The sequence below is a fragment of the Colias philodice genome, chromosome 3 (assembly GCF_061535455.1).
Source record: "Colias philodice isolate Cphi_HAF_F1 chromosome 3, ilColPhil1 Martin Lab GWU primary, whole genome shotgun sequence".
NCBI lineage: Eukaryota > Metazoa > Arthropoda > Insecta > Lepidoptera > Pieridae > Colias > Colias philodice.
Window position 1 is genome coordinate 4,628,830 of NC_143088.1, and position 20,339 is coordinate 4,649,168.

Sequence of the window (20,339 nt, forward strand, 5' to 3'; positions counted from 1 at the left end):
TTTAAAAATATTCACTCATTTCTATTATCGACATTAATTGTTTATCGATACCTAGTCTTAGATACTAGTCGATAAATTACAAACGATGCAAGTTTTGCAGGACGTAAACGTAGTTAGATTGAAATAATTTCTTGTAAATGTTAAGATTTGTTGACTCCAACGGAATATCATTATAATGGTATGAAGCTACGTAATAATATGGCATTTTTTGACGCCTCCAATACGTTTCTAATTTAAAGGTGACGCCATTACAAGGTTGTGTCTTGGGAATAACTGGCACTTGTCAGTGTCATAGGGATCATGTTTCACCGTACCGAGTCTAAACTCTAATAATTCTCATTTCTCATAAACTGATTCATAAACGTAGTGATTATATTCTCTTTGTTTCTCATAAATATAAAAAAAATACCTAAGGGCTCCAAGCTCCAAGGCTCGAATCTCGATGGTAAATTGTGTTGTGACCTGTGGAGTGTGGACTATGGTGACTTGTGAGCTGTGACAACTTGTGAATATATTTCCTGCACTGATTTCCTGGGACTCATTATTGTGATGTCTTATTTAAATTATAAATGTGTGGTTTGCGGCAAAAGGCGGTACCCAAATTCCAATATTTCTTTATTTCGCTTTCCGCTTGATCCAGACCGGTAAGTTCTTCGTTGTTTATAGACTGAATCTACATTGTAATTGTCCCAGTTAACTCTGTTTTGGCGAATGGTTGGTATTTAAAAAAACATCTGACACACTAGAGAAAATATGATATAGATATTGGAAAATATTCATTTATTCTTCTCTAATTTTTCAGATGTCGGTTATGGGTTAAATTTATTAGCAAAGAGGATCTTGTATATGTGCCAATTGAAAAGCTTCACGAAAATAGGTTTGTTTGTTCATTACACTTTTCTCAAGATGCTGTTAATAGTAAACAAAATCGCTTGAAGAAATCTGCAATACCAACATTGGATTTACCACATCCTCCGCTTACAGACGAAATTCTGAAAGATTTTCCTTTACATGTGTTAAGTAAACAGCCAAAACCAGCACTAAAAAATAAAACAGGTATTATGTTATTTTAGTCAAAGAAAATAATTATTAAAGATTAAATATTATTGTAATACCCTTTCATTTTTTTCTAGATCCGCTAATAGAGTGCACCAGCAGCAACTTACAAAAAGATGATAGTAGTGCATTATCTAAAGTTACCAAATTAAGTGATAAAAAAAATGTTGAAGGTAATTTTTATTTTGTCTATTCATCGTCATTGCTCGGGTGATTTGTGTTGATATTGATACAATTGATAAAACTGTAGGCTAAACTGTACTTTATCGGTCATGAGTTGAGAGGCGAATTTTTTTTTGTCATCAGCTATCTATCTAACCCAAATCTGAAATAAGGAGTTTAACCAATTGGGCGAAAAAAATATCTATGGCTTGAATTATTAATTCTCTCTCCTATCATCTAAAATATTGAATTGATTAAGAATCAAAGAGTTTGAATTTGTACATCACACTTATGACCTATTTTTTTTTGATATAACTGCGACCAGGCAATCTGTTTGGTAACAATTGGCCTTTATATTGTTTGGAACTCCGTCCGGGAACATGATATTGTTTCAAGGGGCTCGCCCAACGACTCCACCCTTGTAGTCCAGTGTTATATTTGTTTTAGATTAGAATCTTTTAGCAAGGTTTGTAATGTCCTCTCTTTTTAGCCTGATGTATTGTTGGCCTCCCTCTCCACTTAACACTTGAGCAATATGACCTATTAACTTCATCATCATCAAAATGGTTCTTGTAACATTTCCATTAATTGATTTCAGTTCAAACTGCTTTTCAAATGCCCCAAGCTGCAGTGGTGGTTCAGACTAATGAGAGTTCAAACATTTGCAATGGAACAAAAGGTAATTCATATTTTATTATCTTCACCCTAAGCTTTAATGGCTTGCGAGTCCATAACTGATTTTCATGACCAATTTCCTCTCATGTGAAAATTCGTAAAATGCATGAGGGACATAAATTATGAACACTTGTGGCCGTCAGCTGCGACTCCGTTGTTGGGTCTGGCAGTAGCAGCCCACGCATATAGAAAAAAATTTTTTTGCAGTCATTTCCTCTCATTTGAAAATTTGTCATATTATTATGGTTTATGTAGTATCTTGTAAGAAAAAACAAAGTCAGCTGACCGTAACATGGTTGATTGTATGCCAGGTGGCTGCTTCAACATGAAAAAACATTCACGAAAAAGAAGGAATTTCTGTCACTGTAACTTATGACCTATTAACTTGATCATCAAATAGTAATATTTCCATTAATTGATTTCAGTTCAAACTGCTTTTCAAATGCCCCAAGCTGCAGTGGTGGTTCAGACTAATGAGAGTTCAAAAATTTGCAATGTTACAAAAGGTAAATAATTCATATTTTATTATTTTCACCCTAGGCTTTAGTAACTGCAGTAGTGGCTCAGTGGCGAGGATCTTGAACTTCAAATCCATAAGTTTTAGTGCTTCGAGACCATTCAAGCTTGCAGGAAATAAATTGATTTTTTCAACATCACCACTATCCAAAAGGTGAAATAAAACATCATGAGGAAACTGACATGTCGAAGAATCAAAATTTCGATGATTTGTGACATCTGCCAACCCGTACTTGGCCGAAATCGTAGATTATGGTCTGTACCCTCATAGGAGGCCCAGCTGTGGGAACGTATAAGGCCTGATGATGATGAAGCTTTAATATAAAATATCCTAGGTTTTTTTCTACATAATATAAAACATGAAAAGGTTTTTTTTTATCTCTTTTCAGATAATACCGGGCTGACTTATAGGGAAAACAGCTTGTTAAAAAAATTACAAAATGCAAATGTGACATTAAAAGATTTGGCATCTTCATCTTTGAATTTCGAAAACATTGATGCGTTTGTACTAAAGTCCATTGTAGTTAATGCAATAGCAAATGAAAGAAAGAGACAACCTGGCAAGCATGGTAATATTGACTTGAAAAATAAAATAAAAACGTCCAAACAGAAAGGGTAGGTAGAAATAATTTAATGGTTTTAAGCCACATGTACATAAAATTCCCCAAATAAAAGGAATGGAAAAAAATTGTATGAACATAATTCGGTGACTTCGAGTTTCGAATAACCGCTCGCTATTCTCTTGCTATGGAAACTAAAAGTATAGACATTGAACATTTAATTTATTTTGTCGAAAAACTGCCAGTTATGTTTCGAAACTCTAGAAAACAAATATAAAAGCTTGAGAATTGCCTGGCGAGAAATATCTTTAATTTTGAAAGAAGATTTTGAAGAAATGGAAGAGCAAAAGGGCAAGATTATGGTAAGTTGTAACTTTGTAAACAGGTATAGTATCTGAATTTACGTTAGATTAGCCAGGAGCACGGCTGTAGAAATAAAATAATTTGTGAATCCAGTGATGATGCGTTGCTTGTTGTTTTGACTGTACACATTCCACATCTATTATTAATTTTTAAAGTATAGTTACAATCCCTTACAATAGAAATTGCTGTGCTAGTCAGTAGTCTCAAAATTCTCAAAGTGGTCGGTGAAATATTCGCAACTTATTAGCAAATATTCCAAAGGCGCATTCAACATAGCTTTTGTTAGTCTGTTATTGTTATTATGTGTCTATCCAATTGGTTTCCGCCGTAAGGTCTCATCGGTTGATGCAAACCAAAGACTTGTTGCTTCAAATTGTTCCAAATAGCATTTGTTACTACTTACTTCCTTAATAATGTTACTGATAGTAGACACTCCGACTCGGTAGGCTTAATGTTAATCCTCGTATAAATACACAGAACTCATATAATATAATAATAATTATATTTTTCAGCTTAATCAATCGTAAAGAAGTGGACTAATATTAGAGATAGCTGAATGAGAAGAAACGGATAATCTGCAACGCGTCCGAGAGATTATTTCTAACATCGTCAATTATTTTATTTAAAAAAAAATGGTGACGCCAGTTGACCCCTATTCCTACACCTATCTCTGCAGAGATAAAACATAATGGAACCTTAGGCAATCAAAAAAGCTGAGGTGTAAAATAGAAGTTTTCCAAATATTTATAAATTGATGCCATTGGTTGTGAACCCGAATTATAAAAAAAGACGTGTGGCACTCGGGGACTGCCGCGGTAAAGCTATTGCATAGCATGCCTTCAAGCCACACCTCCGAGCCCGTCGGAGTGGGGAGCGTGAGGTTTTTTCGTTATGGAATTTCTCGATTCCGTCCCCGCGCTCAAGGCCCGCGATAGAAGCTATGCAATAGCTTAATAAAAATGAAAGAAAAGTATATAGTTATTGTTTAAACAATAACTTTAAGTAATAATATAATGGCAGCATGATGTATTACGTAAAGGACTTGGAATACGTATGTACATATTTGATGTTACCAATGATAATGAGCAATATGTATAAATGTGTAAACTGTAAATAAATACTAAACAGTAAACATATAAATTAAATATAAGTATAATAGACAAGTTTGTTTGATTGCTCTAATCTCGGGAATTACAATCCGATTTCAAAAAATCTTTCACCGTTGGGTAAGGTGGTTCGATACGCGAACGTTCTGCAAATTGACGATTCAGTTAAACATCGTGAACAACCCGATATGTCAAAAAAATCTAAAAATTATTCAATTATGACGACCATCTGTCAACCAAGTGCGGGACACCGTGGTAGATTGAGGCCAGAGCCCTCATCGGAGGACTCTCTATGGAACGTATATGTGCTGATGATAACATTGATAGGTGATGACTTTAAAACCGAATATCTAGGGTTAGAGTGAAATAGCTTATGAAAGAATGGATGACAAACAATTTGACTTGAACTTGAACAGAACACAAACGATTTTATGTCATGGAAGATATTTAAATATTATGGTACCATTCAGTGCTATGTAGATTATTCATTTACGACAATGAAAAATGTGCATACTGAACTGAATGCGTAGGTACGTATATTTTCATAAAGCCAATACCACGGTTGAATGACTTATCACAATCATAAACATAGATTTAACGAGCACTTTGTTCTTTGTCGTTTCCGTAAACAATTATATGGTAGCTATGCCTAATTGTATTAATATGTCTCTGATGAGAAATGAAGCTATAGGTCTCTACGCGAGACATTATTACGAAATTTTTAAATATTAATACTTTTGTAAAATGTTAGTCAACCTAATCTATACGGTCCTATTAAACGTATTTTGGGTAAGTATTGAAAATTATAGCGTCTTTTAAAATTGTGTACAATTAATTAATACAAAGTAGGTAATATTTATAAATACATACGTTTTTTTAGTTTCATCATGCGATAACGATGAATTCATTGAATGAACCTTCATACTTTATGGACAATAATGGACCGGAAAATAATTTGGCTGAAATAATATCATCTAAAAGCTATTTACCAAATGAGAATCAGTTGCCAAAGGTTTCTTTAATAAAAAAGGAAGGTAAATATTCCAAGACTTTGTAATGGACGAAACAAAGTAACTAGATAGGAGAGATTGAATATTTTTTTTTTTATTATAAAGTAGGAACCAAAAAGAAATTCTAATTTATAAAACAAAATATCAAACATCAGACCGCTAAACAGGCAACTACTCTATTTTTTATTTAATTTTATACTAGCGTTGCTCCGCTTGCTAGCTCCTTTTGGTCCTCACTGGACTATCTAACACTGAAATAATCTGCAAATCGGCCCAGTAGTTAACAAAAGAAACAAACTTTCGAATTTTTAATATCATGACCATACAAAAATTTCCAGGTGATGAGGCAACTTATTTATTATCGAAACTATCTGATGAAGATCTTGTAAAGTTATTGAGTGAGCAACCTACGAAAAGTGAATATGATTTGAGCGATATTGCTAAGATTGCAGTTGGGTCCAATTCAAGAAATTTAGAAGAAACAAGTATCAAAAACACAAAAAATGCTAAGTTTGGGGGAATAAAAAATAAAAAATACGATGCTAATAATATAAACGATGATGGTCAACAAATGCCATTCTTTAGATTAGTTAATAAAAAAATTGATGTGGATGTCAACAAAGATGCTAATTATAAGGCACTTATAAAGTTAAAAAGTTTGTTAAGTGTTTTACCGCAAGATTCCCTTAACGACGACATTGATGATAAAAGGAAAGAATTACTCTTTGACGTTCTCGTTAATCAGTTAAAAACACTATGCTGTAAAAAATCCGTTCCAGCGCGACAACAAAGTGATTCCAAAATTCATTCAATTTTGGATCGTTTAAGTTCATCCAAAAGCATTTTGAATAAAGAGCCTAATGAATACATGTTTTTAATAATAAATGATGAAATCAAGAGCAATGGAAGCGATGAATTAATATTTGTTGATCCAGAAACGTTACAACAAAATAGCAGCGTCTTATTACTGGGACCAATATCAACGCCTTTAACCGATGGCCAACTTAAAATAATTGTGAGTATACATATAAGTATCAATATTTTTTTATTTATCATCCCTAAAAATGTTTGGAACACAGCATTGCAATATGGACTCAAATGTAGATTTTGTTAATTTTAATAATTATAATATATTGTCTCTAACATACCGAAAAATCATAGGGTATTTAATGAAAAATAAGTTGAATATTCTTAGGGGTTTTAATAGTGCAATGTTTTTTTAGATGAAACGTATCTCTAATGAATTGTCTAAGCCTGAATATCTAAGCCTTCTACAACAACTATCTGAAGGCAACTTAAGTGATGATAACTTAAGATTAATGAAGAATTTTATCCATGGATCAGAATCTCGACGTTATATTAAACCACATAGGTGTAATCACCAATCAAAGCTTGCGAGAATATACGGGGGTCCAAAATGGTTGATTTGTACTGGTTATATCAATTTAAATACTCCAAGCCTGTATGATTAAACTTTAACTGTAAATTATATTAAATGAAATTTTAAATTAGTAGCCTCTGACTACCAAAAACAAATAAATGATAACCACCATTTAAGTTTACTTAATAATTATCTTTCCGCCTTCCTCCTTCCTTTACGGGCCCATAGACTACATAGTAAAAAGAGAGAAGTAAGTTATCTTCGAACAAAAGTACATCACGCCGTTTGCATGTACGCGGAGCGCTTGGTCACGCCCCCCGTTCATGTACGTACGCATGCACACAACGTCCCTCGGTTATCACTCTGGTACCGTTGGCCATTGCTGTGGGAGTTCGGTGTATAATTATAAACTTTTTAAAAATATCAATGAGAAATGAGACAACCCTACGCCTCGCGAGTTTAGGTACTAGGCTCCTAGACTCGGGATTTGGCCTACTTCTCTCTTTTTACTATGCTTATACGGACCCTCTTCACAATGGGCAGCATTGTCCAAAAAATGATCGTCGATGTTCGCCGCCATTACGGCGATTATGAATAAATATCTACAATGACGGCCGATCAAAGACATTTTTAGGCCCTCTACATTATCGTGATTGCCTCTTCTCGCTTAAACGTGCTGAAACGCTGCCCTTCGTGAAGAGAGCCCATTAAATGTTAAATGTAAAGAAGTACCACAAAGTTTGCTTTTTGTCTATTGCCCTTCTTGATTCCATTATAGACGGACTAGATTTCCGCCCGCGGCTTCGCCCGCGTTTTCAAAGGAAAACCCGCATAGTTCCCGTTCCCGTGGGATTTCCGGGATAAAACCTATCCTATGTGTTAATCCAAGTTACCCTCTATATGTGTGCTAAATTTCATTGTAATCGGTTCAGTAGTTTTTACGTGAAAGAGTAACAAACATCCATACATCCATACATCCATACATCCTTACAAACTTTCGCCTTTATAATAGTATTAAGATTAAGATTCTGCCGAATGTGTCCTGTCCACAGCCCGTGAACTGTGATGTCCATAGCCGAATATAATATTATGAATGTACAGGAAGAACCACAACAGAAAACCGGTAATAGAGAGAACAATTGTTTTTTCTTATGTATGACAAAAAGTCTTCGTGTTTTGTCAGTGTGAAGTAAAAAAGAAATCAAATTGTCATTTGTCAATATGACATTTAAATTTTAAGTGCATTTATTTGTTTACTATGTATTTTGATTTTTGTATTCAAATTTCAAAACAACTGCTGAGGGCACCGCCTTAGAACAATGATTATTTTATAAGTTTCATATCTATATATTATATTATGATCTTTACACAATAAAGCCTTAAGACATTTAAAAGTTTGTGCATTACCTACAAGTTATAATATTGCAAGAAGATTTTTATTATGAATATTCCAGTAATTACCCTCTATTAAATTGAATAATAAGCTACCTTCGTTTTATAATAAAATATTCACGAAAATGAATAATTCAAGAAAAGATATAGTGAGATGTAGCTGGGTAAGCAATGATCCCTTATATGTTGAATATCATGATGAAGAGTGGGGAATACCTGAATATAATAGTCAAAAACTGTTCCAAATGCTCTGCTTGGAAGGACAACAAGCTGGCTTATCATGGATAACAATTCTGAAGAAGAGGCAGAACTACAATGAACTTTTCCATGACTTTGATCCCTATAAAATTATTCTTCTCAAAGATACTGATGTCCAAGATTTGTTAACCAATACAGGTATTGTGAGACATAAAGGAAAAATAGAAGCAATTATTAATAATGCTCGATGTTATATAGAAATGCAAAATAAGGGTGTAGATTTTTCAGATTTTATTTGGAATTTTGTAGATAATAAACCAATAATAAATAGTTGGAAGTCTATCCAGGAGGTACCATCGGAGACAGAAATATCAAAAAATTTATCAGGCTCATTAAAAAAACAAGGATTTAAGTATGTTGGTTCTACAATCTGTTATGCATATATGCAGGCTTGTGGTTTAGTAAATGATCATATAGTCAATTGTATATGCAGGAATAAAACCTAACAAAACACTTAATTTTTTTTATTGCTCCATATTTTAAAATACGGAAAATTTTCAATATAAATAAAAAGACACAAGTACCTACTTATCTTTTCATGGTGAGGATAAACAGCTTAGAAAAATAAATTGATATAGATCATTATAAAATTCTTGGATTGTTAAAACTGGGTAGATGATGTTATTGAAATGTAATTAATTTGTAACATATATGCTAATGCAAGCCAAATTTCCCATTCCTGTGGGATTTCCGGGATAAAAACTATGATATGCTAGATATGTTAATCCAGGTAACCCTTTATGTGCGTGGCAAAATTTCCTGAAAATGGATGTAAGCACGTCCATCCATACTCACAAACTGTCGCATTTATAATATTAGTAGAATTATTATTTATCTTACAGATCAATTTTTAATCCATAAAACCGAAATTTTGAATTAAAATATAAGATACTACCAGTTAAAATCCGGCATTTTTATTTATTCGGGATTTCGGGATCACTTCAAGGGTGCATTTCCACCAATAACGTTCGAGGATTAATTAGCTTCATTTAGTTTGAAGTGTTTAGCTTTTAAAACAATACTCTTGGTTGTATACGTAGTATATTATTATTAGTCTGTGCTATTGGTTATTTACAAACACATTCCTCGCTACACATCCTTTTACATTTTTGGTGGAAAAGTACCTTTATATAGCTGCAAGCATTCAATTATTTGTCATATTAAATTCGAATCCTTTGCAGCGAATAAAATAAATTTTCAGTCAATTTTGCACTTAATCGTATATTTCTTATTATATTAGAGTCCATTTAAATTCTGTCGAGTTGTTGTGACAATTATATTATTACGCTCTGGCAATCCGTTGTGTACAACTTCTTATTGAAAATTTAAACGAAGCAGTACAAATTGCGTGCTGTACGTAGAGTCTCAGCTATACATTATTCCTCTATGACGTAGAGGGAGAATGAACGTGCTGTATTACTATATTACTTGCTCTGTGGTCTCTGTGGTGCTCTTAGTGGTGCTGTATGCTTTCCATTGCGCGCGAAATTCAAAATTGTATCACTGTATTTAGCATAATTTTTCTACGAACTACGAACAGAGTGATCGCTAAGGAAACTGTATAAGGATGGGAGCTTTTGAAAATAAACAGGAAGTAACAGAGATTATAAATTTATTGCAAGGTCAGGCTTATTTTTAAAGAAGATGGATAGGGTACATAAATATTGGACTTGTTTTACGCATGCGTGTAACTATCAGCTGATCGTGGTCCGCCCTTGGATACTATTGCCTCAGTGTAGCTCCAAAGTAGTGTAAAATTATATGATAATCCAAAATGATTTCCCATGCAATATTATCATTATTAAGTTTTTAAAATTATGATGCCATCAAAGTTATAGTTAAATATTATATTGTACCAATAGCTACTAGAACAATGAAAGCAGCAGCAATGTCCGTGTGGATTTTTATAAATTTATTATGTTTTGGAATGTGCGGTTATTTATATTTAATCTGGTCGCAATATTGGATGAGTATAGAAAGGCAAAGGCTGTTTAGTGAATCGCAAGTAAATGTTCAAAGAAGAAGTTCCCGTTTACATTTTCAAGAAACCTATCCTGATAAATTTAGTTTCCATCAATTGTTTAATCAGTCACTGTTTAGTGATGCATTTCGGAAGTCACGAAGGTCAGTGGTTCTCAAGACTAATCAGTTTGTACAATCTAGTAAACAGAAAGTTACATCAGATCGACCGTCCGTTAATATTATTCTTAAAAGCCACGGTAGACCAAGGTTTCCTAATATACACAAACCTATTTTGGAATTTGATAGTGATAAATATGAATGTGCCGATTTTGGAACCTCAGAATGTGACGATCAAACAAGAGAATTCAAAGAGTTGTTATTAAAGGAATTCCATCGAGTGCTGATGAGCGACAGCAAAATATTTACGTCAGGATTAGATAGTCAGAATACGTACGATGTTAAATACGAGAGGGGAAGTTCGAGGAAGAATACACGAAAAGAAATATTGTGTGCACTGAGAGATGTTGATGTAACAACTGTGACTGCTAATGATGAACCTTTTGCAAGCCATGGATATCAAATTCCTAAATTTCCTTTGCAAGAACACCGATCTTTCAACATGTGTGCCGTCGTAACAAGTGCCGGAGCATTGAGAAATTCTAGATTTGGCGAATTTATAGGTAGGTCAATAATTTATGAAACCTTTTAATACACTATACCTATTATACGTCTTATAGTTATGTCAATGCAGTAAACTTTAAAATTATCTTTTTGTGTGTGAAGTGGGTACTTACATATTAATTCATTAGCTATATTGTCAGATATCGAGACCAGATCGAACTTGGCTATCGAAAGGAATCTATGACTTTTTTTAATTCAATTAATTTTAATCCATTTTTTCACATTCATTCATTTATTTATTATTCATTCATTCATTTATTAATTGCTAGAACACGTACATTAGATGTTTTGTATTACAAAGTATTGCGTAACAGTGTTCGCCATCTGAACTGGCATGCAATCGTATAGTTTATAACATATTGATACATTAGAAAATTAATTTGACTTAATTAAAATACATTGAACTAATTCGATTAAATACCTAATAAAATTATGTCTAAATAATTATTCTAATGTCACAGTTTTAAAAAGTCAGCGTTTAAAAAAAATATATATATATAATAATAAATAATGATAATAAACCGATAATAGATATTTAGATAATAATAATTCTCATGTCTGGGTAGAGAAAAACTCATTTAAATTATAAAATGTTCCGTCAATAAGCCATTTTTTTAGTCTTTTATTAAACAATGCAATTGGTAATTCGCGTATTAATTTTGGTATGGCATTATAAATTTTAATAATCATAAAATGACAGCTTTTGCGATATAAAGCAGTTTTGCACATCGGTAACATGAGTTTTTCTTTATCTCGGGACGGAAAAAGACTACATTCATTCGCTTTTAAAAACCAATGTGGATTACTTTTAACAAAAATACCAATTTGAAAAATATATAACGAAACAAGGGTCATGATTTTAAGTTTTTTAAAAAGAGGTCTACAGCTCTCTAGTGGCCCAACATCACACAAAGCTCGAATACATTTTTTTTGAGCTATAAAAGCTCTATTGATATCAGTGGAGTTACCCCATAAAATTAGGCCATACCTTAGAATAGATGCGACGTATGCGTGATATGCTGTTATCGCGGTTTGCTGATTTACTAGTCCCTGAGCCTTCTCAATGCAAAGGCGAATTTGTTAATACGCGAGCACACGATACTTACGTGGCTCTTCCAGTTACAGTGAGCATCCAGAACAATACCTAGGAAAGTTGTTTCATCTACTTGTTCGATTTTAATTCCTTCATGAAATATTTTATGATGTCTAGGTTGATTACCATAATTTCTAAAATTAATGATTTTTGTTTTATTTATGTTTAGTGTCAAATTATTAGATGTCATCCATTTCATTACTTTTTGTATAGTCATATTAATTTCGTCATCATGTGTAATGTGAGTATTTGAGTTTGGAATAGTTATTGATAAATCGTCCGCAAATAAATTACATGAATAACTATATGTATAACTATAATAAATAACACACATTATATGTATAACTTTGTATTAACATATTAAGCAGCTTCTCTACAAAGTTCATCCGAAGATTTACATATACCTACCTAGCGTTCAGATCAATGGACAAATTATGCTTATTGATGCAGATGAACACACGTTGCTCTTGCTCGGCCATGACGTAGACAATAATTATCTATATATATAATTAATAATAACTAGAAATACTGGTTATGAATCACAAACACTTAGAAATGATTTAAGTATTCCACGACTGCAATAAATAGTGAATAAAATATGTGATCAAATTCTTGATACACGTATTTATCTATTTTTCCGACCCAGAATTATTTTTTAACGTTTAGGAAAGTGCCATGCCACAGACTATACGATATAATATCTACTACGTATACAATGCTATCGTAATTGTTTGGCACCACCATTTCGCGGAACTAAGCCGGTACAGGCTCTTTGATGATTCACAGGTTTGTTAAAATCAATTGTTTCAATCCAGGTTCTAATTCGCATGCACACAAAATTCAAGCCATTAATAGTAGGTACCTAACACAAAATCTCGTGTTTAGGATCCATAATAAATATTAAATATCACTTTTATCTTAAAAATAAAGATGTTTAGGTAATCTGCCTGAATATGCCATTGCTTGAAATAGATAAATTGCATTTTTGAAAAAAAAAAACATCATCATCAGACATCCGAGATTCGGTCGATGAGTACCTAGGTCTATACCGTCGACATCATAACTACCAGCTGGTCTTTGCATAAGTCATAAATTCTTCAGCGAAGATTAGAAGTAGCTTCGCGTTCGAAACTTAGTCTTTTAGCAATATTTATTTAAATTTAGTGGTTGTAGTAGGTGTGAGTGACTATGTGTGGCGATGGGTGATCGACCGTTGTGCAGTTATCGCATCGGATCTTGGCTTTGTGAAGGCATTGTCATGCGCAACGAGCAGCTTTCGAAGAACGGCCCAAATCGTATGCGAATTACAGAATGTTTTAGTATCGCTTACTCATATGATGCTAATAAATAGGATCGTGATATTGCACACAATAAAATTGTAATGAGGTAAAATCGTCTACTATTGATATGGTTTTTTTTATATATACTTAGATAACTACAACCCATCTAATTTGATTTTCTAAAGTATGTTATGTTTTTTTTAATCAACTATCGGTCCTCCCTGGCTTCGCTTTTTGATTGTATGTTTACGATTTATCTCCATAAGAACCATCCTCGTACTTCAAGGAATATTATAAAAAAAGAATTATCGAAATCGGTCCAGTCGTCCACGGATGATGCCGTGACCAAGGGAAATAGAGATTTATTTTTTTATATAAAGAGATAGGGATTATCAGTCCAAATGGCATAGCAGGAAATGTTCGCTTAGTCTTCTTGTTCAATTTTTTGAGTTTAAACCTTTTTCTATCATTATTATCTGTTGTAATTTATAAGATATATCAATCACCGTTGTGCTGAGAAGTAGGTAATCAAATATTATACTTACTGAATATTTATGAATTTTATTGTTGGAAATATTATTACACAATATTATTAAAAGTCATAATTCAAGCAAATTACGTACATAGTTCTAATACCTTCTTATGAGTTTATTTTCAAGATATGATGTATATTCCCAACGTACAATATGCATATGTAAGTCCTCATGATATTCATGACTTTATTTTCTGCATTTATTATTCGAAGACAGTTTACTATTAAAATGTTCAGGAGCTCTATTTTTTCAAACCGCCTATTAAAATTTATGAGCAAAAGCGCTTATACGATACATATATGTTGTATGAAATTATGGGGAAATTATATTGCATAATTTTCATTCATGTTTAAATTAATATTCGATATAATTATGTGAATACCAGTAAGGTATGTGGAATGTCTTGTTATGCGCAGATGGGTTGATTTATTCATGATTATCACGATCTAAGCCCTCAGAAATGCACGGCCATCGGATATGCTGATATGGTAGTTGGAAACAAATGATACGGCGCCATTGGCGGCGCCAGAGTCTTATTTATGTAAAATTAGTGTGTTTATATAAGACAAATCAGAGAATAAGGCCGGAATCATACTTGCTTTTACTCGGGGCGTTTTGATGCAGGTTTTTTTACATAATAACTGTACGAAATCAGATAGGCACATATACTTACCTATGTTATAACTTATAAATGTTCCTACTTGTAGAGAATTTTTAATGACATTGTTTCGGAGTAGTCGCTGAAAAAAGCTGAAAATATTAATTATTGAAAGAAATGAGTTATTATTTATGTGGTTGTCAATGGATACAAGTTTTCTCTAAAAATTGGAGATAGTAAAGTTCAGTGATTGAATAAAAATTAACCTTTCATTTCACTCAACATTATTTTGTTATACTGTGAGTTCTGCAATTTTATTAAAATGGTTAATACTTAAAAATATTTATATATGTGACGTATTGATAGTAGGCTTTGTAGTAATTTAGTAGAGTCATTACAGCTGTTAATATTTTAATAACATTGTAACGTCACGACCTATACCTGTTTGTCGCTATTACTGCCTCTAAAATCAGTAAGGTAAACCTCGTTCACATTCCCATAATACTCGTTTCCAGAGTACGCAAAATACAAATCACTAACGTAGGTACGGCACACAAAAACGAGGTTTACGATGAATCATTTCACAAATAATTTTATTTAAGTTTCATCGTATTAGTCACCGCAACCGCATGCTTGGTCTTTGTCCTTTCTCGAAAGCTGTGATAAATTATAGCCTAGGCATCAAACACGTGCCTCAACATTTATTACGAATAAAAAATTGTTTTGAACATACATTGTTGGACATACATGAGCCGCCTTCTCATGAATTTTACTGCTTCTTTACCTTTGAAAAATGCTACGTAAATAATGACGTACCTTAAATTCCTAGCATCGACATTAATTGTCATGAATAAAATATAACTAGTTATGGACAGCCTTAAATAAATAAATTTTAATAGTAATTAGCGATTAATGTAATTTAGATGCAAGATATTTCTTTGATGTAAATTGTAATCGTTTGATTCAATTAGTTTATGTGTAATTAATATTTGTATTGCGATTTTCAATGTATACTCACACGGAATAGAAATAAGCTTGTAGTGTTAATAATTTGAACAAGTAAATATGTAGGTACCTAGTAATAATTAGAATATATACATTTATTATATTTTTTTTAGGTGTCCCTATATTTTTGTGCAAATATTACAATGAATTATTATAGGATAATACCAGTATATGCATTTGTCTTATAAGCTTTCGAAGAAGTGATATGGTCTCTTCATTATTTGCAGTGAGTATGTCATACGGTCACGTACCCTCGCACGATTTAGGATCAGCGTTTCGACTACAAGTACTTTCCTTACTTTTTAATATTATAATATTATCCACATTTAATAGGTATTGTTTAGAAATTGTATAAGTTTAGATCGGCTACTTGTTAAGCCGAGAATATAATATGCAGAAGATAACGTCTAATTTTATAATTGTAGATTTCTGTTTAAAACGCAATTTTAGCAATTGTTTCAACAAAGTTATTGCACAATTTATAAAAAATTGAAAACTATAATTTGCTACATAATTGCACCAATCTATCGGCTGCAATTACCTCGTGTTATTAGGTATTTATTTGTTATATGTTTTTTCAATTTGTTCGGAAAACAAAATGGCTAAAGTTCTAGAGTGGGTAATTAAGATGTATAACAAATGTCACAAATGGTGACGATTTCTGCACACAATAGAATTGCTTCAGACAATTAAAACCATTAATAATGTATCACAAACATTATTTAACGGTTTCATCGTTAGCTTTGATTTGTGCCATTTTAAACTGTCGTCTTCCACGTGGCATTACTAATAATTATTATTATGTAGGTACCTATTGATTTCACTTGTAGGTATTAGAAACTAACAATAATAAGTATCTAGGTAATATTATTTGTTTTCTTAAACACAATCTGAAATCACGTAGGTACATTGTACATGTAGAACAGTTTACACGTTGACGTACATATTTAAATTTTAAATAGATGTTTTTATTAATTATTTATTGATTGTACTTCTAACTACTTCAGGATAATCTTTTGGTGGTTTGTTACTAAAAAAGACACTGTTTGTAGGTATTGTATCTAAGACTTGATACTTATATTATGCTAAAATTTACAGAGCTGTATTTCAGTACCTAAAAATAAATTCACTGAATTCAAACAGAATCTTAAGTTAAATTAACTAGCAATATAGGTATAACTAACCCCCCACCACCCCCATACAATTAATTTGATAAAACATCTACAAAATATGTAACAACTGAGAGAGCGCTATCAGATCGTATTTAAGTACAATGATCAGCTAATCAAGAACATAGGTCAAGGATAAGTTCTATAAGAAAAAAGTGAACGTTTCACTCAATAATAGATAATAATCAGATGTAATTATAAAGTCTTTTATTGTTAATCGCGTTGTTTACTTCCATTGTTCCGCTTTCTTGCAATGTACTGCATGTGTGGATTATTTAATTTTATTCTCCAAGTAAAAAACGCAACAATGCCACTAATTAAATTTAAAATATAACGATAATCAAACCCTATGTTATTATGAAATTGATTTATTGTTGTTTTGAACGAATGATACTTTTATTGAAGTTTAACTTATGAGTGCAAATGAAATAATAGGTACTCTATTCGTGTAAAATTATTTGTAACAAAATAATATTATATCTAAGCGATTTACGACCATAAAATTGTAATTAAAATTTGTAATATTTTATCTTCTGAGGATCTTAATTCACGTCATGTCAAATTTCCTTTTTTCTCATATTTTACGAGAGCATCCGGGGTAGAGGCTAGAGATATGCTGAAAGCAGCTTTTACAATTTGGAAGCATTTAAGTTTATGAGAATTAAAGATACTTCCTTTTTTATTTATGACTAAATGTACAAAATATAATTTAAAATTTCAGATTCACACGATATGGTGCTCAGGTTCAACAACGCGCCAACTGAAAATTATACCGAAGACGTGGGATCTAAAACTACCTTCCGTATTCTTAACTCACAAGTAAGTGTTATTTTTACTATTACACTTTCTGAATTATTTAATAGAGCTACAAAAAGTAATATTTTATTTTCAAATTTCCACATTTTTCATAGAAAATACTTCAATTACAAGATTTCATCAGTTATTTCAAAAATTACGCATGTTTCTAATATTTTTTGTTATTAACACAAAATAATAGATATATTTAATTTACAGGTTGTAGCAAAGCCAGAGTTTCGATTTCTGGAAGATTCTCTTTACAAAAATGTATCCATACTAATTTGGGATCCTGCGAATTTTTCCTCTAGTCTCCGAGACTGGTATGATCACCCAGATTTTCCACTATTTTCGGTGTATAAAAAGTAAGTTTTCATATTATGTTTAAAATTTTTCGTCAAGTATTTTTTTGCCACCATATAAAAAAAAATATTTAAATAAATAACTTTTTTTCAGGTTGTTGAAGGATAGGCCAAACGCTGATGTGCATTTACTTAACCCATTGGTACTGTGGAAATTATGGACTGTACTACAAGATTCATCGCCCTACAGGTTGAGGAGGAATCCCCCGTCTTCGGGTTTCATAGGTAGAGTTTTTAATGTTTTATGTAATATCCATCGCAAAATTACAATTTATAATTTATACAAATCTTTTTGAGGAGCTTACCATACAAGCAAATACTGTTAAAATGTTATTATTACTCTTTGTTATTCAAATAAGTAGTATTTTATTATTTTATAAAAGTAAAAACATTCTAATCGTAAGCTTTCCGTTTTTTTAAATATAATTTTAATTAAGTATTAATTACTCTTTACAATCGAGAGCGTTGGCATTAGGGCGATTACGAATAATCATCCACAATGACGACCGATCATAGATATTAGGCATTCTACACTAGGGTTGTAACGGAGGCCTACTTAGCGGAGGCGGAGGCGGATGCGGAGGTTAACGGAGGCGGAGGCGGAGGTGAAATTTGTTGGGAAAATATATAAATAAATTTATGATTAATAGAGTCAGCAACATTTATTTATAGTATATGTATATAATGTGTACAATTATACATACATGTTCATGATTCATCTTAGTAATCAAAATTGACAAGAGGCAAATTATATTTTACGAACAAAAGCTTTGCGGCTTTTTCGCCTTCTAAGCGGTTTCTCAAGGGTTCGTTAATTAAACCAGCAGCACTAAATAACTGTTCGCTTGGCACTGAACTTAGTGGCGCCGATAAGTAAATGCGAACTATGGGAGCAAAAACTTTATATTTAATGTTATATGATTCACACTCCCATCACCCGCTTGGCCGTGTTCCCGCGGCTTAAGCAAACTCTCGACCATCTCACTTGAAAACACGCAGCCGAGCGGCGGCGTCGCCTAGCGTTGCTCCTTGCGCGTTGTTTTTGATCGTAAATGAACTTCCGATATGACTCCGCATAAATTTTGCGGATGCGGATGCGGAGGCGGAGGTTAAATTCTTTGCGGAAGTTCCGCAGTAACGGAGGCGGAGGTGGAGTTCCGTTACAACCCTATTCTACACTATCGTGATTGCCTCTACTCGCCCAACGCTGCTGATTGTTAGGAGGGCCAATAAAACAAGTGTAGAACTTGTTTTTATTCGCCCTCTTATTATTACTACGGAAAAACTTTAATTTCCAGGTATCTGGTTCGCGCTCCACCGTTGCAACCGCGTCCGCGTGTTCGAGTACGTACCTTCAGTGCGTGCGACGCGACGTTGTCACTACTACCTCTCCAATGAAGACGCTGGCTGCACCCTCGGGGCTTGGCATCCTCTGGCACAGGAGAAGGCCTTGGCTGAGAGGATACGGGATAATTCTGATACGGATGTGTTTCAGAGAGGGTATATTGATATACCAGGGTATGGACGGGTGTGTGATTGATAGTATGAAAGAGTTAATTAGTTTTGTTTACAGTATAAATATAGCATACTTTGATCACGATACGTCTATGTTTTGTTTTAACTGTGTTATGACTTTATTTGGGTGCAGTTATCAAGCTCTATCGAGACATTTTATTTTATTATTATCCATAGTTATTATCAATAGAAGATGATTCAATATTTATGTAGAGTTGGAATTTATGTTAACTGCCACTGCATTGATATTTCATATCCAGAGCAGTTGTAATGTTTTCTGTCTTGTGTTAAAAATAAATACGCAATACTCCATTACAATATTATTGTTGACTAGCTGTTGCCCGCGACTTCGTCCGCGATTCGGTCGTTTTTCGTCATTCGTCGTTTAAAAAAAATACGTGACACTTTATTTTTGAATGTTCTTAATTGTCTCTTATAAAATTTAACTACATTAAAATTGAATACTCTGATAAGAAAATCTTAAAATCATCGAAAATCATAGACATCGAATATCTGAGGAAAACATGAATGAATGTGATTTAAATTCTACATTTCTTAGTAATTAAAATAATAATCTAAATTAAATGTAGATTAACAGTTTGAGCGCACCATTATAGAATATGTACCTAAGTAATAAATTACGTTAGTTTACATAGTAACTTTACTAAAAACACGATGACTTTCTTTCGCGCTCGGTACCACAAACTAAACATGTTTGTGGTACGTGGCCCGCGTCACTTTACCCCCCACGAGTTCCCCTCCGTTGCTATGCGAAAATACATTCGTCGCCCTACTGTAGGAAAAATTGTAATACTGCGGCCTGGGCGTTATAACACGCTCAGGGAATTCCTGAGTGCTGATAGACTT

General features: G+C 32.8%; 2 protein-coding genes across 5 annotated transcripts; both read left to right on the top strand.

Moving 5' to 3' along the window:
* The first annotated feature begins 336 nt into the window (after positions 1-336).
* LOC149489569 (uncharacterized) lies at positions 337-7,551 on the top strand. 4 transcript variants are annotated; one of them, XM_089714203.1, is made up of 7 exons: positions 338-644; positions 803-1,056; positions 1,134-1,229; positions 1,817-1,897; positions 2,319-2,399; positions 2,799-3,331; positions 3,845-5,316. In XM_089714203.1, exons 1-6 carry the CDS (start codon positions 550-552, stop codon positions 3,026-3,028), a joined length of 837 nt encoding a protein of 278 aa, XP_089570329.1. In that variant the 5' UTR covers positions 338-549; the 3' UTR covers positions 3,029-3,331; positions 3,845-5,316. The 4 variants fall into 4 exon arrangements, with proteins under 4 accessions (XP_089570331.1, XP_089570330.1, XP_089570329.1 ...); XM_089714205.1 differs by lacking the exon at positions 2,319-2,399 and having other exon boundaries at positions 337-644; positions 3,845-5,317; XM_089714204.1 differs by lacking the exon at positions 1,817-1,897 and having other exon boundaries at positions 337-644; positions 3,845-5,317.
* A 2,395-nt stretch (positions 7,552-9,946) lies between these two features.
* On the top strand, positions 9,947-19,796 carry SiaT (beta-galactoside-a-2,6-sialyltransferase). Its single transcript, XM_089714206.1, has 5 exons — positions 9,947-11,121; positions 17,522-17,619; positions 17,815-17,960; positions 18,052-18,182; positions 19,256-19,796. Exons 1-5 carry the CDS (start codon positions 10,353-10,355, stop codon positions 19,495-19,497), a joined length of 1,386 nt encoding a protein of 461 aa, XP_089570332.1. The 5' UTR covers positions 9,947-10,352; the 3' UTR covers positions 19,498-19,796.
* The last annotated feature ends 543 nt before the right edge of the window (positions 19,797-20,339 follow it).

Bases quoted from the DNA above. Each gene is read 5' to 3' on its own strand.
- LOC149489569 (XM_089714202.1), top strand. From the start codon at position 5,183: ATGTTAGTCAACCTAATCTATACGGTCCTATTAAACGTATTTTGG. The intron at 5,228-5,318 runs GTAAGTATTGAA...ACGTTTTTTTAG, and splicing joins TCCTATTAAACGTATTTTGG to TTTCATCATGCGATAACGAT. The intron at 5,473-5,786 runs GTAAATATTCCA...AAAAATTTCCAG, and splicing joins TTCTTTAATAAAAAAGGAAG to GTGATGAGGCAACTTATTTA.
- SiaT (XM_089714206.1), top strand. From the start codon at position 10,353: ATGAAAGCAGCAGCAATGTCCGTGTGGATTTTTATAAATTTATTATGT. The intron at 17,620-17,814 runs GTAAGTGTTATT...TTTAATTTACAG, and splicing joins TCCGTATTCTTAACTCACAA to GTTGTAGCAAAGCCAGAGTT. The intron at 18,183-19,255 runs GTAGAGTTTTTA...TTTAATTTCCAG, and splicing joins CCCGTCTTCGGGTTTCATAG to GTATCTGGTTCGCGCTCCAC.